At 41.7% G+C, this 17,495-nt stretch overlaps 1 protein-coding gene across 2 annotated transcripts; it reads left to right on the top strand.

Moving 5' to 3' along the window:
• The first annotated feature begins 1,072 nt into the window (after window positions 1-1,072).
• On the top strand, window positions 1,073-16,453 carry LOC111816306 (nuclear envelope pore membrane protein POM 121-like). 2 transcript variants are annotated; one of them, XM_023713242.1, is made up of 2 exons: window positions 1,073-2,362; window positions 16,332-16,453. In XM_023713242.1, exons 1-2 carry the CDS (start codon window positions 1,144-1,146, stop codon window positions 16,337-16,339), a joined length of 1,227 nt encoding a protein of 408 aa, XP_023569010.1. In that variant the 5' UTR covers window positions 1,073-1,143; the 3' UTR covers window positions 16,340-16,453. The 2 variants fall into 2 exon arrangements, with proteins under 2 accessions (XP_023569010.1, XP_023569009.1); XM_023713241.1 differs by lacking the exon at window positions 16,332-16,453 and adding an exon at window positions 15,943-16,093.
• The last annotated feature ends 1,042 nt before the right edge of the window (window positions 16,454-17,495 follow it).

The following is a 17,495-nucleotide window of genomic DNA, read 5'->3' as shown; positions in this document are numbered from 1 at the left end:
GGAGAGTCTGAGTAGCCCAAGGAGTTGGGGTACCAAGTCCAGCACAATGTCCCAAGGCCGAATTCTACACATTAGATTTAGTGACTGAGTTGAGGGGGATCCCCTTGAGCTCTGTCCCTATACACACACGGGTACTCCTTAATGACGTGAGTGCAATGCACACAGCTTGGACCAGCCACCATGTCAACACCAAGGGAAAACTGGAGCTGCAGAACCAGTCACCCAGAGGGCGAAAGTAACTGACCGTAACAGTGAAATCCAGACACTGCTCCTGTCAACGGATGAAGTACAGCAAACCCAGGAGGAAGGACATCATTGCGAGCTGGCCTGGAAGAGTGAAAAGGCCCATGAGTCAGCGTCGAACATCTGGTCCAGAGAGCGGCTGCTTTGCACTAGAGAATCCGCCAGCGTCTATCATGATAGAAGTCTGCCTGAGGTTGATCGGGGACTGACTCGAAGATGGAGCGTACAAACCTGGTCCGGCCTCCCCGGCTAGTTTACAAAACACTGTTAACAGACAGGACCGTGGAGGAGACCTCTGACCAGCCTAGAGAGGCAAAACTCTAATGACCCCAAGGGCCCAGGCAGGGCTGAGGCAGTTGCATAGAAAAGGTTTTGGAGCATGGCAGTCTGATACCAGAAATTATCCAGAAGCCAAGATACCAGTATTATTGAAAGTTTCTAGTCGGACTCCTGAACTGCAGAAGCCTTTTGCACGTTTTCCGAGCCCAGAGCTTTCTAGCCCTGTCGCAGAGCGCAGGCAGGACCCTGTGTTTGTGCTCCTGGCTGCAGCTTGTGCAGGGGGCAGGCCTCCCCCAGGTCTGTTCCCTGCTGCCTTCCTCCCGCCCTGCTCGACTCTTCACCCGGGTCTGGGGCGAGGCCTGGGCGGACGGGTGACTCCAGTGCTGAGCGCTCCCTTCCAGAGTCCCCCGCAGCCCAGTCGCACGCGCGCAGCAGGGCAGACTCGAGGGCGCCGGTCCCGCACCCCGCGCGCTCCGCTGCTCGAGCTCCAACGCTCGCTCGCTCGCGGCCCATGCCCCACTCCCCTTAGCAGGCTTCGCGGCGGGGTCCTCCTGCGGTTAACGGAAACCCCACTGGGCGGCTGACTCCGTCTGCAGAGCCCGACCTGCAGAGCTGCCCTTTATGGGCAGTTACTTGAGCCGGGCTCGCCCTGGCTCGGGGCCTTCCACTGTGCCAGGCCCCGACCAGCTGGAGAGGCCGCAGAGCCGCGCACTCTTGCTCTCCGCCAGGCACATTTCTTCCGCTTTCCAGACTCACTCGCGGGCGCTGTCCCTGAGCTTGACTCGCAGGCTGGCCTGTGAGCATCCCTTGGCTTCTCCCGGGCGTCGTCAGCGCCGTCGGCGGCTTATCATCTTCCATAGGCAGCGAAGTTCGGTCCAGCAGGCTTGGTATGTGTTTCTGGGGGTCTTCTCCCCCGCGTCCTTGAGGGACCATCAGAAGAAGCCGGCGCGATCAGCTCCCAGCTCCAGGATGCTGTGCAGGGCAGCCATCCTAAGCTTGGCCTCTGCAAGGGGTAAACTCAAGCTCTGTTTGGCTCTAGAGCCGGCAGTCTTGACTCAGTGCCCTTCATGGACCGGCATCTTCTCAGTCCCCAAAGCAAAGCAATCTCGGCTGAGAGCCCTTGAGGAAAGTAGACCAGAGACAGCCAAGGAAGAGAAAGACCTCGCCTCCCTGGGAGACAGTAGGGAAAGGTTTACAATACTGGAGGAGAGCAAGACTGTCCCCAAAAGGCAGGAGGATGGGAGAACGCTTTCTGATGGCACCGAGAGCAACGGATCTGCATTTAGGCGCCTGATGGTCAACGGAGTGCTCTCTTCCTTCCTGCCCAGGCCTGGGCCTCTGAAGAGGGATTCCTGTTATGGGAGCTCAGTGAATAGTCTGATGACAAAATCCCAGAGCTGCTTCCTGAGCTCATGCAGCAAGCGCAATGCAATCACCAGTTCCTACAGTTCTACCCAGGGTTTCCCACTGCTGCCCAAGAGGAATGGTGCAGGCCCTGCTGAGCTCCCCTGCCCAGGCTCATCCCACTTTCTGGTGCCTGTAAAGAAAGCCAATCAGGAAGATCATCAGGCTAGCTCTTGTGCCTCCGTGGTACCACAAAGTGAAAGCCAGCAGGCAAAGGTCACAGATGCTCAATCAAGCCACCAACAAAACCTGAAGCATTGCTCGAATCCACCTGATCTTTCAAGGCCCCCCAAGCGAAAGATTCTTCTGCTGTCCTGTAGAAGAAAGGACCCAGTGATCCTGCCTCCACTTCCCCAGCTCATCTGTCATGTGACAGCTGAAGACATTGACTTAGAGAAGAGAGCTGCTATCCAGTGGATCAACAAAGTCTTGAAGGGTGAGACTCAGCACATATAGACTGCAGTCTTCTTCTGATTCTCACCTGTCTACCACAGTCACACAGAGCTGTCTACTAGCTCTTTCTCCTGTTTCAGCACTCATTTCTATCCAGAGAGCTTCTGGAAGATTCAGAAGCCCAGCCTGATGGCCTTCTCAAAACCTCCTGGCATAGCTGCCTCAGTGGGCTGTTGATTGATTCTTCTGGATGCTCACCTATTTGGTCTGGTTGTGAAGAAATAGGGTACTTTCCTTAGCCTACTGGGAGGTCTGTTCCCCAGTATTTTACTCCACACAGTGGGAGATGATCATGAGTCCAGCTTTGCTCTTAAGGAAGCCCAAGAGACCCACCCCCTCCAAGGAAGCTCCTGAAAGACAATGGTCCATTCTCACCCTCTTTTCTGCCAGGTGTACCTCAGAGGTTGGGTTACTGGAGACTGTTAGGCTGATTGACCCCAATGGTTAAGATCCTTGCAAGAGAAAGTGTATTAGTTATTGATTTGCATATGTTGAACCATCCCTGCATCCCTGGGATGAATCCTACTTGGTCATGGCATATAAACTTCTTGATTTGTTGCATTCTGTTTAAAAGTATCTTATTGAGGATTTTTGCATCTGTTAATTAGTGAGATTGGTCTATACTTCTCTTCTTTGGTTGGCTCCTGCTCTGGTTTTGGGATCAGTGTGTTTTTTGCTTTCAGGAATGACTTTGGGGGTGTTGTTTCCCTTTCAATCTCATGTAAGAGTTTGATGAGCAATGGCATTAGATCTTCTCCAAGTTCCCTGTAGAATCTAGCAGTTAATCCATCAGGGCCTGGGCTTTTCTTTGTCAGTAGTGTGCTAATTACATTTTCAATTTCATTGACTGATGTAGTGTTATTTAGATTTTTTTATATCTTCTTGATTCAGCTTTGGCAACTCATCTGTATCCAGGAATTTGTCCATTTCTTCGGTGTTTCTATCTTCTCAGAGTAGGTATTGATCTGATTTCCACAGGGTCTCTTTTGATTCCATGCTTTTCATTCCTAATTGCATGAATTTGAGCCTTTTCTTTCTTTTTGATAAGGTTAGCTAATGGTTTGTCAGTTTTATTTAATCTTTCAAAGATTCAACTCTTAATTTATTCTATAATGTTTTCTTGGTTTCAATTGCATTATTTTCTATTCTTATTTTTATAATTTCTTCCATCTATGAACTTTGGTTTGATTTGTTCTTTTTCCAGAAGTTTAAGTTTCAATGTTAAGTTGTTTATTTGACCATTTTACTTTTCCAATGTAAGAATTAACCACTATAAATGTCTGTCATAGGACTGCTTTCATTGTGTCCCATAAGTTTTGATGTGTTGTATTGGTGTTATAATTTAATTATAAAAAAGTCTAATATCTTCTTTAATTTCATTTGTGACCCCATTTGTTGTTCAGTAGGATGTTATTTAAGTTCATGTGTTTATGGAGTTCTTGTGGTTTCTTTTGCCATTGATTTCCAATTTCATTACATTGTGGTCCAATAATATGTGTGGGATACTTTCAATTCCTTTGCAATTACTTTTTTTGTTTGTTTGTTTTTTATTTAGCAGAACGAGGGATTGAACTCAGGCCTTTGTACTTGCCAGGCAAGTGCTTATTCTACTGAGCTATCCCCCCAGCCCTAACCCTAACCCTTTGCAGTTACTTAAGGTAGCTAAGTATATGGTCTATTTTTGATACCATCCCATGTGCCTTTGAGAAAAATGCATATGCTGATGTTATAGAGTGGAACATTCTGCAGACATCTACAGAGTTTGTTTATAGATTTAGTTCTGTTTTGATATTTCGTTGTTGATTTTTTGTCTAGTTGATCTATTTATTGTAATGGAGTATTAGGGTTCCCCATTATAATTGTGTTAGTGCTTATTTGATTTTCATGTATATTAATATTTGTTTTATATCAGTGGGTGCCTCTTTATTTGGTGCATATGTACTTATAACTTTCTCTTCTTCTTGGAGTTTTCCCTTAAGAAGAACATAGTGACCTTCTTTATCTCTTTTGATCACTGTTGGCTTGAAGTGCACATTGTCTGCAAATAGAATAACTACCCCTGCTTTTCTCTGGTTTCCAGTTGCATAGGGTATTGTTTTCCATCACTTAACTTTCAGTCCATAATTTTTTTTTTTTTTTTTTTTTTTTATTATAGGGAAGGGTCTACAGGGTGTTCAGTGTCTCACTACTTGATTGGACTCATAGTGATCTGCCTGTTTACAGCCTCCCAAGAGCCGGGATTATAGGCGTGCACCACCATGCCCAGTCTCAATTGCCATCTCAGCATGCCCCTGGGGCGGGTCCAGCATGGCAGGCCGGGGAATCAAGCCCCCAGCCCCTGTGCTTGCTTGCAGGTGCTTTAATCCACTGAGCTATTTGGCTGGCCCCTTATGAATTTATTTATTGAGTTAAATGTGTTTCTTATATGTAGTATATTGTTGGATTTTGTTTCTTGATCCATTCTGCCAGTATATTTCTTGTGATTGGTGAACTGAGACAATTTACATTTATGATTCTAGAAGACATGTGTTTTGTCATATAATTTTCCTGTTGATAGGTCCCTGTCTTTCCTCTCTGTTTAATTGCTTCCCTTGCCTGGTAGCTTCTTTTTATTGGTATTCTTGGAATTGTGGGCTTTTTTTTTTCTCTTTGTACATTATTTTTCAGAATTCTATGTAGAGCTGGTTTAGTGGTCATGAATTTCTTCAATTGTTCTTTGTAATGGAAGTATTTTATTTATGCATCAATTGTGAAGGATAATTTTGGAGGATACATTGATCTGTGTTGAAGTTGTTTTCTTTGAGGACTTGAAATACTTTGCTCCAAGTTCACCTTGACAAGAGTTGAGAAGTCTACTGATTCTGATGGGCCTTTTTAATAGGTGATTTGTTTCTTTCTCCTCAATAATTTTTTTTTATGATGTTAGTACTGGCTCCTGCATTTTCATTATTCCAATCTTATGTTGTTCTTCTTTGCATTGTTTTGCAGTTGTTATATTATTTTTTTCATGGTCCATTGATATTTTAAAGAGGTCTTCCTTTTTGTGGTTGCTAACTGAAATCCTATCTTCTAGGTCTAATATTCTATCACCATTTTCATTCAGTTCTACAAACTTTCAATGGAATTTTTAATTTCCTAGATATCTATTTCAATCTTTTTCACAGATTCCATTTGTTTCCTATGTTAGGCATTCATAGTTTCCATTATTTTCCTATGCTCCTCCGGTTTTTAAAATCTATGTCTACTCCATATTTGCTGAGCATGTCTTTTATCATGCCCTTAATTTCTTTTTTACCTATGAGTTTATTTCTGTTTTGCTGTCCTCTATAGCCTTGTATATAATACTTTAAATTTCTTCTACTGTCATTCCAGACAATTCTGCTGGTGGTTTGGTGAAGTTGCATGCCCTGTTCTAGTCTTCTTTCATTTAAATCAAGGACATTTAAAAATTGTCCTGTGTTTTCCCTTAGGTGACCAGGGTGTGTGTAAACCTTTGCCAAGCATGACAGCTATGATTTTGGCCATATTTCCTCAGCTTTCTCTTTTAATCTTCTACATCCTGTTTGAGCATTCAACATTCTGCTGAACACAGAAAAGGCTATTATCAGCAATTGGGTCATAGGGGTCTAATGGAGTTCCTGAGTATCTACCATCTGAGAATGATAAGAGGAGTTTGAGGGCTCCACCAGTGTGGTTGCTTTCATTAAGCAGGTGGGTGCAACCTGTATTTCCCAAAGAGACAAGTGGCCATCAGTGATATCAACTTCCTCTTCCTCAGGGGCCTCTTTAATTAGCATACTTTCTGGGATAATTACAAAAGCTTCAGAGAGAACTTCAGTTACTATACTTTTTGCATAAACAATCTAACTGCAAAATAGAATTTTAATTCAAACTGCCACACTTTAGCCATCTCTCCCCATTTCCAAATTTACACTGGACCAAAGCATATTTTAATAGTAGATATAAATTGTTCTTTTTTTTTTTTTTTGAATAGCTAGGTCAAATGTTTCACACTGTTGAAGGATTGCCTAAGGGCAAGATTGCTGGAATCTGTAGCATATGTTTTGGGATATTTATTATGGAGGCAGAAAACTAGGTCTGAGGTCCTGCATAGGGCATCCCCTAAGGAAGGTGGTAGGATTGTGAGTTCATGAAGCACCTTTGTGATAATCAAGTACTTACTAGGTAGATATCTCTGCTTGAAGTTCTGAAAATGTCACCAATGCTTTCCTAGAAGAGTGGAACACCCAATGGCTCCCTCAACCTTGGGACTCTCCAAGGTTAGTGGCCCACTGACTCATTAGGAAGGTGGAAGTTCCTAAGGCTCCATTAGTCACTTGAGAAAAAGGAGATCAGGGTGGAGCCCTTCTGCAGCTGCCTTGGCCACCTAGGAAACACTCATCCTGCCAATTGAAGGTGCGAGAGGAGGGAATCTGAAGTAATTATCTGAATTTTGAAACATGTAGCGTACCTAACTTGAGTCCCAAGTTCTCTGAAAGCATAGGTTTTGACTTTCACTTATAAGATTGAAAAGCTGAGAGGCTGTGTGATTCACTGAGCAGTTTTTATGCTCCCAAACCATAATCTCATGTCCAAACAACTTCTTAAAATTCTGTTATTTTGGCCAGTCAAATAGCTCAGAGGATTAAAGTGCCTGTTTAGGCAGACGCAGGGGCCAGGAGTCCAATCCCTGTGTGGTGGCACGCACCTATAATCTCAGCCCTTGGGAGGCTGTAAACAGGAGGATCACTTAGACTCTGATCTATGCAGTGAGACCCTGTAGACCCTGTCCTAAATACAAATAAATAAATAAATAAATATCTGTTATTTTATTTATATAGGCCTTCAGATTTTTTTCTATACAAAACTGAAACAACCTGTGTGTCTTGGCACCCTAGTGTTCAGCCTGCTCCTCATCTGTCATTGTCTCCTATATTCCTAGCCATTTTTTGCATTGGATTTGTGAACATAGTATTTTTGAACACTTGTTCCAAAGTGATTTGTTAACATCAGCTGGTCTTTTCCTGCTTTAACACACTGACTAAATGAAAGAACAGGATCTGAAGGAGAAATTCCTGTCATTACTGGAATTAGACAACAAAAAGAGAGGCCTAAAGTCTGTCTGGGAAAGGAAAAGGCCGGTAGAGAAGCGGGAAAGCAGCTTTCCATTGCCTCAAGACCTTAGCCTTGTTCCCAGTTCCTGAGGAACCACTCTGACTCTTCTTCAAGAGATGTACTGGCAAGCTATAAAAATGACATGGGAAGTGTTCATTTGAATTTTCACAGGACTAAGACTACTCCTGTGAATCTCTAGAAGACTTAGGGCTTCTTTTCAAAAAGCAAGATTATGGATAGAGTCACTAATGACCCCTAAACCATCACAGTTTAGGTAGACACTGGTAGCCTGTCTAGCATACTTTTGCCTTCAGAGGCTCCTTACAGGTTTACATCATCCTAAAATAGTTAGAGACTACATAATTCCCAGTAGGTGGGGCCTATGGTCCCCTTTAGTAGGAATTAGCTATATGAGGATAGATATCTCCACTCCTTCAGCAACCATAAAGAATTATGAGGATTTATTTTTCTCAAGGAGAAATGAGACAGGAGATTAGGATATAGCAAAGTGGCTGGAGAAATTGGGTGTGACCTGCCAGTCATGGAGACTTGTTAACATGGAGATTCAGCTTCTTTGCCCTGCATCTGATACCAATCAGGGAAATTGTGGTCTTTAATTCTTCTGGCATAGGATTTTCACAAGAGCAAGCTGAGCCCCACACCTGACACTAATCATCTGAGATGAAGTGGGTGTTTGATGAACGGATGGCTTAGGGCTGATGTCAGGAGGATATAAAAGACGGTGGCTATTAAGCTTCTGGCTGCTGTGTGCCTTTTCGCCAGCCCACATTGCTGCACTCTGAGGCTGTACTTCTTTTCCTACTCTAAATTGCCTATATGCACTCTGAAGAACACTTTTTCTTCTTGATCACTTTTTTTTTTTTTTTTTTTTTCAGAACCGGGGATTGAACTCAGGCACTTGTGCTTGCCAGGGAAGCCGCTCATTCCACTGAGCCATCTCCCCAGCCCCTTCTTGATCACTTTTTTTGTGCTTATTTTCTTCTTATTTTGCCCCAAACACAATTAAACTTCTACATTCATCAAGTCTTCCATGCAAGTTTTGAACAAGACAGTAAGATCCTGGAAAAGATAATTCCCAATAGCATCATTTCTATCCTTCTATCTAACTCTATCATTCTCACTTTTGCTGTCATTTTGGTCAGTATGGAAAAAGATTTGTTAATTGTGCTGATTTTTTTTTAAAGAACCATACTTAGTGGTGTGTGCCTGGCTGGCTGGGGCAAGAGAATCGTGTTTCAGCCTCACCTGGGCAGCTTAGTGACTTGGTAAGACCCCTCCGCCTCAAAGTAAAAATAAAAGGGCTGTGATGACATGGCTCAGTGTGAAGACCCTGGGCTCAATATCTCCAGTACAAAAAAATCATTTTGGTTTTGATTTTTATTATTTCATTCTATATTTCTTTGGGGCTTAGTTTTCTCTTTTACTATTTTCTTAATTAGGCTATGAATTTGAGATGTTTTTCTTTTATAATACAAGTGTTGAAATCTATAGATTTTTCTATAAGCACTGTTTTATTGACATACATGCATTTTTAATCTGAACTGTTTCTTCCCCTCCCCCCGCCCCCCAGAACCGGGGATTGAACTCAGGCTCTTGTACTTGCCAGGGAAGCGCTTATTCCACAGAGCCATCTTCCTGGCCCCTATGAACTGTTTCTTATAGTCTGCATATAATTAAACTCTGCCTTTGAAAAATACTCAGTTGACTATACTTTTTCACTGTGTTTTTTAATATGTTCACCGTTGATGTAATTGTTGACATGGTTGATATCAATTTTTAATTTTACTAATTATTTTCTATTTGTTGCATGTGTTTTTGTTTTTTTGCTCCTCTCTTCCTCCTGCACTATCTCTGTTTATGCTACTGGGGATTATGTGCTCACAAACTATCTTGGGGTATTGTGCCTCACTGTCTTGGATTAAGAAAGAAAATCCTATCAGAAAGCAATAACAGAAGTGTCCATTAAGTTTCACTATGAGTTCAAATATGAGAAACATATCAGATTTCCATACTTACTGTGGAAGTGCTGGGGTCTTGTTTTTTGAAGAGAAATCTCAAGTCTTATAGTGGGTCACAGGAGTAACATTCTCCTTTTGGGTGCTTGTTTTTCAGACAGTTCAGATGGGACTGGTTTTATTCTACAATGATGAATCTAATTATCTATCTCTGCCACATTTATTGCAGTGGATATGGTAGGGATCACTGAGAAGAGGTCCTTTCATTTTATCTTTAATTAGGTAGTGTGTGTCCCCCCTCACCCAGTTTTTAGGGGCACTTGGTCTCCAGGACAGAGTAGATGGTCCCTCTGGGCCATGAGCTGGCAGGATGTTGTTCCCATAGATTTGATTTATCTTTTTCTTTGTGGAACCAGGGATTGAACTCAGGCCCTTGTGCTTGGATAACCTCTGTACTTGGTTTAGATTAATAAGATATTGAAATAACCTCATGTTCTCTGGGTGTCATGTCTCTGGGAAGTACATGGCTTCCCATGTACTATCTCATGGGCTACAACTTAGCCCTGCTTTGGGCATGTTATGAACCCCCATGAGCACTATTAGCAACAATTGGAGCTAGGACTGAGGTTTCTCTTGGCAAAGTATCATCAGAGTTTGCTTTAGTGACTCATTGGCTTTCTCTATCTTTCCCCAAGGTTGGTGCTATCAGGAGCAATGGAGGTGGTATTTATTCCTAAAGTCTTTGCCACCATCTGAGTTGTTTGGAAGGTAAAAGAAGGTCCATTGTCACTCTGAAGGAACTGGGGTTGTCCAAATAAATATAGGAATTATTTGTTTAAAAAGCAGATTCATTACCTCCATCGGCTCTTCTGAATGGGTAGGATAGGCTTCAATCCAGTGTATAAAGGTGTTAATTAAGACCAACATCTGAAAAAAAAAAAGACCAACATCTGTTTAAATCCTCTGCATGGCAGCATATGGGTAGTTTAATTGCCAGTCCTTCACAGGATATGTCTCTTTCCGCTGTACAGGTCCTAATAAAGACAGTGGATTAGGCTTTCTTGGGTTATTGTAGACATGGGGTGAGTAAGATAAGGAGACTAGTTGGATGGTTGCCACTAGTTATAATCCTTTGAAAACTCAAGTGACCACTTTCAGTGTAGCGTCTTTTCCCATATGGAAGCAATCATGAAATGTTTTTGTGGCCTTCCACTGTGTTCCATGAACTCTTTGGAATTTGTATTTGTATAGCTATTGAACTTCTGCCTTTTTCTAACATTAATGCTATTATTCTGCCTTTTGAGCAGAGGTTCCTGGAGGAAGAGGTTTAGCATCAGTGACCTATTGTGAGATGACAGTCGCATAACCTGCCTCTCAGTGTCCTTCTTGGACAAAGCTATTTCCATCAGCGAACCATACCTTTTTCGGGTATTAGAGGGACAGGTCTTTGTTATCTGAGTTATCTAGTCTCTGGGTCAACACTCCCAAATGACTCTTTTTCCTGATATATAGAGAAAGAAAGGTTTCTGCAGGTCAAATATTTCCAGTGCTGCAGCCTGGGTAAAGGCCTCTTTATTTCCTTAAAGGTAGTCAGTCACCTTTGTTCATTTGAGGGCACAGACTCAAGATCACTGACAGGCTCATGTAGCAGCTTTGCCTTTAGCCCAAATTTAGGGAGCCAGATCTTATAAAAGCTGTCCATCCCCAGGAAAGAGTGAAGCTGTTGTTCGATGGCAGGAAGTCCAAGAATACAGATATCCTTGATCCAGTGCCTAGTTCAGCTGTCATTCCCCAGGTGTAAGAATATGTCCCAGATATTGTACTTTTTGGAGGGATATCTAAGCCTTTTATTTGTAGATTTTTATATCCTGTTAGCTAGAAAGAGCTAGCTAGAAATCTAGAAAAGTTGAGAATCTATACAGTAAAATAGTTAGATAATTTCTGAGTTGTTACAAACTAGAATGTCTACACATTTCAGGATGGCATCCTGGGGACAATCAGTCTTTCAATGACCAAGTTAGTCACATTATGCAGCTTACATTTAGAACAGGGCCATGGTAGAGACTTGGTCCAATCTTGTACTCAGTGTCCAGTCCTCTTGTCCTTGGAGCTCTTTCTTGGCTGTCCCTGGGTTTTTCCTTGAATGTTACAGGGTGAATTTAAAGCATCACCAGTTGCAACAGGCATAAACCTAGCTTTTCTTGCTTGTCTCTCTGCCGGGTCCCAGTTGTTGAATACAGAAAAGGCTTTGTTCAGCAATTGGGACAAAAGTGTCTGTGGACCCATGTGAAATTTTTCTACCTGACGCTAAATGTTTGGGACTGATGGAGAGATGAAATGGTATCCCACTAATGCTTCTCCATCCCTGTGAACATATTAAAAAGCACAGTGAAAAAGTATAGTCAATTGAGTATTTTTCTACATATTTAGGAATGACTTCTAGTCTGTTATGGAAGATAGCTAGATTTCTGTATTCTGAATGATCCCACTCACTTTATCACTTTTTAATGCACGTTTTCATTTCTGTGTTAACAGACGCTAGCATACCGGACATCATTTCTAGTCTGTGTCTAGTATTATATTACAAGTTTAGTCCTGTTGAAAGGAGAAGAGCTGTTTCATGGGGCTTTCCATTCAGTTTCAAAGCATATTGCTCATCTGCATAGTCCCTAGCCTCTTATAAGATTTGTGTATTTTATCTGAGGTACAGCAATTGCCCAAAATGAATTGAATGTCTTGCCATGATAAATCAAAAGCAAAGATCAAAGTCTGAAACCCATCTTCAAACTTACTAGGGTCCTCTGACAGTTGACCTAATTGTTCTTTGCACTGCTTTTCAGACATCAGTATCACATAAAGGGATCTGCATTTGAGTATTCCCTCCTGCTCCTGGGACTTATCTTAGCGGCAGGATAAATTGTTAATAAGAGAAGTAAGAAGCGTTACTCTGGGTATGCCTTCAGGGCTTAAAACTACGTCAAGCTTGTGACGGGGCCTAAGGAACACTGGGTTAGGGCACTAGGGCACTAGGAGACTAATGGATTTCCTGACTCACTTGGAGGGGATAGACTTGATTGATTGGCCTTCAGGCTATGAGGAGGAGGTCAAGGAGACATCCCTGGCCCACTAAGCAAGTCAGAAAGTCCCATATCCCCCTGAGAGATAAGTGTAGGTTTCAGGATGGAGTTATCCAGAATATTTTTATCCTCCTCAGGGGTCACTCTAAGCACCATAGTTCTGGAGATTCCCTTTGATAGATGTCATAAAACACTGAACATAAAATGTTTCATTCTACCTTGTATGTTTTAAGCAGAAACACCAAGGAGAACAATAATTTAAAATACCATCCTATACCAGTTTCCCCATTCATACAGAACCCAAACCATATCAAACCTTTCCCACTCATTGAAAATATGGCATTGTGGTGAAGTTGGTGAAATCCATGTGTGGTGAAGTACAAGAGATTTCTAATTTACTTGGAGGTTAGAGAAAAGCAGACAACTCCATCTTTTTTTGTGGTACTGGGGAATCAAACTCAAGACCTTGTGCTTGCCAGGCAGGCACTTATGCCACTGAGGACAACTCAATCTTGACACCTTAAGATGTCGTCCTATGCTCTACATGTACAAAAACTACATACAACTACATATGAGTGTATGTAAAACTAGTAAAATTCAAATAGACTTTTTAGTTTGTACCCATTTTACTAATTTTTATAGGAAGACTGTTACTCATGGGTCTTGACCAGTTTTAGTATTACTTTTTTGTAGTGGGAGTCTCTCTACATTGCCCAGGCTGTCACCATGTAGCTCAGGCTGGTCTTAAACTCATGGTCCTTTTATCTCAGCCTCCCAGTGCTGGGATTACATGCATACATCACCATGCCTAGTTTAAGGAATTTTAGAATTAATTACACACAAGAGGAAATGTACAAGGAGGCCCTATGCAGCTTTCACCCAGTTAATATTACATATAATTAAAGTATAATATAAAAACAATAAAGCTATAATCCAAGGCTTATTCAGATTTCATCAATTGTATACATTCAGTTTGTGTATCTCAATTTTATCAAATACAGAATTTCATGGAAACACCACTATGATCAAGATAAATAACTGTACCATCACTGCAAGATTCCTTCTGTTGAGGAAGAGGTATCAGAAGCCATTGCTCGTGGGTTTAAGATACTAGCAGTGAGCATTGGGTCTGCTTTTGGGTGACTCAGTTGTGGAGTGAAGGTTGTGGCTCATCATAGGTCTCTTTTGGGATATTTTTGTCCCATTGCTAGAGAGAGCTGTGTGTGTGTGTGTGTGTGTGTGTGTGTGTGTGAAATTAGGTTTCAGGCCTCTCTGTCACTAAGTTCTTGGTATGGGGAATTTAAATAAACACAGAGAATCCATCATTTTATTGCTCAATTGTTGCAGTCCCTAGTCACTCTGATTTCTTCTTCCCAGCTTCCAGACTTCTTTTATTGTCTACTTAATTATCTTCAAGATATTTAGCTGTATAAGAAAGGAAAGAAAAATAACAAATAAGCTTACACTCTCTTGTTATGGAACTGGGGACTCTGTCATGACTTCTGGGGAGAGGATATTCTGAGCTTCTTGTCAGAGTGTTTTGGAAGTTCTAGCCAAAGTCAGTTTACTTACACATTTTCCAGTAAAAGTGCATTGGTTATGTAGTTACATTCTCCTCAGAGGGTTCTCAGCACAGTCCAGATACTCTTGACTATGCCCAAGAATTTTTTATTGTTCTTTAGATATTTGCATTTTTAAGGATGATGAAGAAAAGCAGTATGGTAGACATTTCTGTAGTCATCTTTATTGTATTCCTAATCTTTTCTGAGGGGCCAGGGAGATAGCTCAGTAGAATAAGCGCTTGCCTGGCAAGCGCAAGGGCCTGAGTTCAAGCCCCGGTTCTGGAAAAAAAAAAAAAAGTCCTAATCTTTTCTTGAGGTTCATTTTTATTCTCATTGGAATAATTTTTCAAAAAAATTTAAAAATAAATTTATGTGGGAAGCTCTGAGTCTTTTTATGTCTTCTGTGTCTTTACTTAGCTCTCATTTTGAAAGATCATATGATCAGGTATAAAGTTTCTAGATAGAGATATAAATCCATCTGCTGTCTTAGGGTTAGTACCTGGTTATCTGATGACCCCCAGAAGTCTCGAGTCACATGGGCAATTGCACTCTATGGATAAGATCTTGTGTTCTGTCATTACGAAGTCGATTAATTGAGGGTCAACTTGCTTATTCTAGGGTGTTTCTTGGGTAAGTTACTGGTCCTTTGTTTTCATTAGCACACATTTGCCATACATAATGATTACTCTCATCATCGAGAATTTGTACCTCCATATGACATGTCTTAATTCTTTTTTCCCCATTTCCTTTTCCCCCTTCAACCCTTCTTCCTCCTCAGTTTGCAAAAGTTATATTTCATTTCTTTTCTTCAGTTCTTTTTTCTTTTATTTCCAGTCAGTTCTTTTTTTAAATCCATTTACTCTTCTTTCCTTACTCTCTCCCTCATCCTTGTTCCCATATGAATATGTTCCTCCTATGTCTCTGTATCATAAGTTTTGCTCCTTATATATCCTTTGGGTTTCTCACACACGAGAAACAATGTGGTATTTAAACTTGTGTGTATGACTTATTTCACTTATCATTATGGTCTCAAGGTACATCCATTTCCAGAAGCTTACTCAAGTTTATCTTTTTTTGTGGCAGAGTAGTAGTCCATTGTATATAAATGCCACACTTTGGACTGTTTGCAAGATTCAGCTACTATAAATTGCGCTGCTATAAACATGAATACAAATATATCATTGTGGTATGATGCTTTTCACTCTTTTGTGTAGATACCTAGAAGAGGAACAGCTGGTTCAAATGGAACCTCTTGTTTTCATTTTTGAGCAATCTCCATAATGATTTCTGTAGTGGTTGTACGAATTTACACTCCCACCAACAATGTAGAAGGGTTTCTTTTCCCCCATGGCCTGAACAGCATTTGTTATTGGTCAGTGTCTTGATGATAGTCATTCTTTCTGGAATGAGATGAAACCTTACATCTTGTTTTAATTTGCATCTGTTGAATGACCAGTATATTTGTTTGCTATTTGTAATTTTTCACCTGAGATGGGAGGTGTCTATTCATTTCAGATACTTAGTTTTGGATTGTGTTTTTAAATTTGGGGGTCTAATTTTTAAAAAATTCTTTATATAGTCTAGATGTTTAGCTCTTTGTCAGAGGAATAGCTGGTAAAAAATGTTTTCCCATTCTGTGGGTTGTATCTACACTTGGTTGTTGGTTTATTTCACTGAAAAAACTTTAATTTGGAGATCTTTTATTTCTTATAAATGGAATGGGGATGCTCATGAGAAGTAAAAATTATAAAGTGGCTTATAGATGCCCTCCGTGACATTAGGCTCTTGGCATTTGTTCCATTTTACACAGTCATGAATATTTGTGTTTTACAGATGATAGAGCTAAGACCACAAGCAATTAAATGATTTGAGAGCAGCCACATGATTCATCCGTGTAGGAGCTGACCCTCCAGCCTGGGCACCTCGCCTGTGCTTGTCCACGTAGTGCAAGATCACATTTCATGTAGGGTCATTTCGATATTTCAAGAAGATAATCATCTAGTGTTAATAAACTGTAGTGTCTGATTTATACTGAAGTGTATGGTCCACGTGTTCTCTTGCGAACCTATGTCCTCCCTCTGTAGGCTACAGGTTAGACCAAACATCCCCTTAAAATTTCCTCACCATCTCTGTTCACTGCCATGTTCCTAGCCACTCACCTTCTCATTTGCATTTCTTGCCTCCTTTGCCAGTTTCATTAAACCTGATCTGTTATTCTCTAGGGCAATAATAAATATAGGGAGCTACAGCAGAAAGAAGACTACAAGGGGACTGGTACCTGACTAGGAGCCAAATCCTGAGTGACAGGGAGATATCATCAGAACGAGACAAGATGTGCCAGCAACACGGAACAGAAGATCCTATGAAGACAGTGGCTGAAGAAGGCTGGATTGTTTTAGGAGGGATGGGAAGAGAGATAAGGGAGAAAACCTAAAGTTACATACGGGGGCTGGTGAGATGGCTCAGTGGTCTAAAGCACCTACTTAGAACAAGCTTAGCAAAGCACAGGGACCGCGGTTCAATCCCCCAGCACCACATGCCAGCCAGCCCCGCCCCCTGGTGGGCTGAGCTGGCCACACACACACACACACACACACAAACACACACAGACACATAAGTAAACAAAATAAAATAACAAAACTAAACTAAACGTTAAAAAAAATAAAGTTACATATGAAGAAAATGGTCCCATTATAAATAATCCTCCATAAGCCTATTCACAGGTGTGGAAAAGTGGCAGGGGTCCTACAGCAGGCCATCTTAGCCTAGTGTCATTCTCCAGGGAGTGAGACAGTTCTCATTGCTTAGGGTTGGATTTGACATTTATTTCCTACAGATGATACTGGGCTCTGGCTGCCGAACTACAGAAGCATCAGAGGGAATCTGGTGGGCTGGTGTGGCCAGGACTCCTTCTCTTGCTCCCAGCAGTGGGCAGATAGACACACACAAGACGTTGGTCCTCAGCTCAGGTCTCCAGACATGACAGCTGACTAGGGGACACAAGCTTCTAGTGTTTGTATTTGAATGTCCCCAAAGGATCATGTGCTAAAATCATAATTCACAGGTTGACACTATTGGAAGGTGGTAGAAGCTTCAAGATGTGGGCCCTAGTGGGAGGTTCTTAGGTCATTGTTGGGTGGATTGATGGACCCTTCAAGAGAACTGTGAAACATTGGGCACTTTCTCTTTTTCTTCTTTGCTATAAGGTGAGCAGTTTTTCTCACACATGCTCTTAGCTATTAGTGACCCCTTCCACAACACAAGTTATTAGGGATCCCTACAGTGGACCCCAACCTCTTGCCAGATGTTGTGGTGCACAGCAAGAGAAAAAAAGACAAAGAGAATGTGAAGTAATGGAGACCTGGGGTGTCCAGTTGTTCTTGGGG

This window comes from Octodon degus, unplaced genomic scaffold, assembly GCF_000260255.1.
Source record: "Octodon degus isolate 3935 unplaced genomic scaffold, OctDeg1.0 scaffold00029, whole genome shotgun sequence".
In the NCBI taxonomy this organism is placed as follows: domain Eukaryota; kingdom Metazoa; phylum Chordata; class Mammalia; order Rodentia; family Octodontidae; genus Octodon; species Octodon degus.
This window is presented reverse-complemented; position numbering and strand designations above follow the sequence as displayed.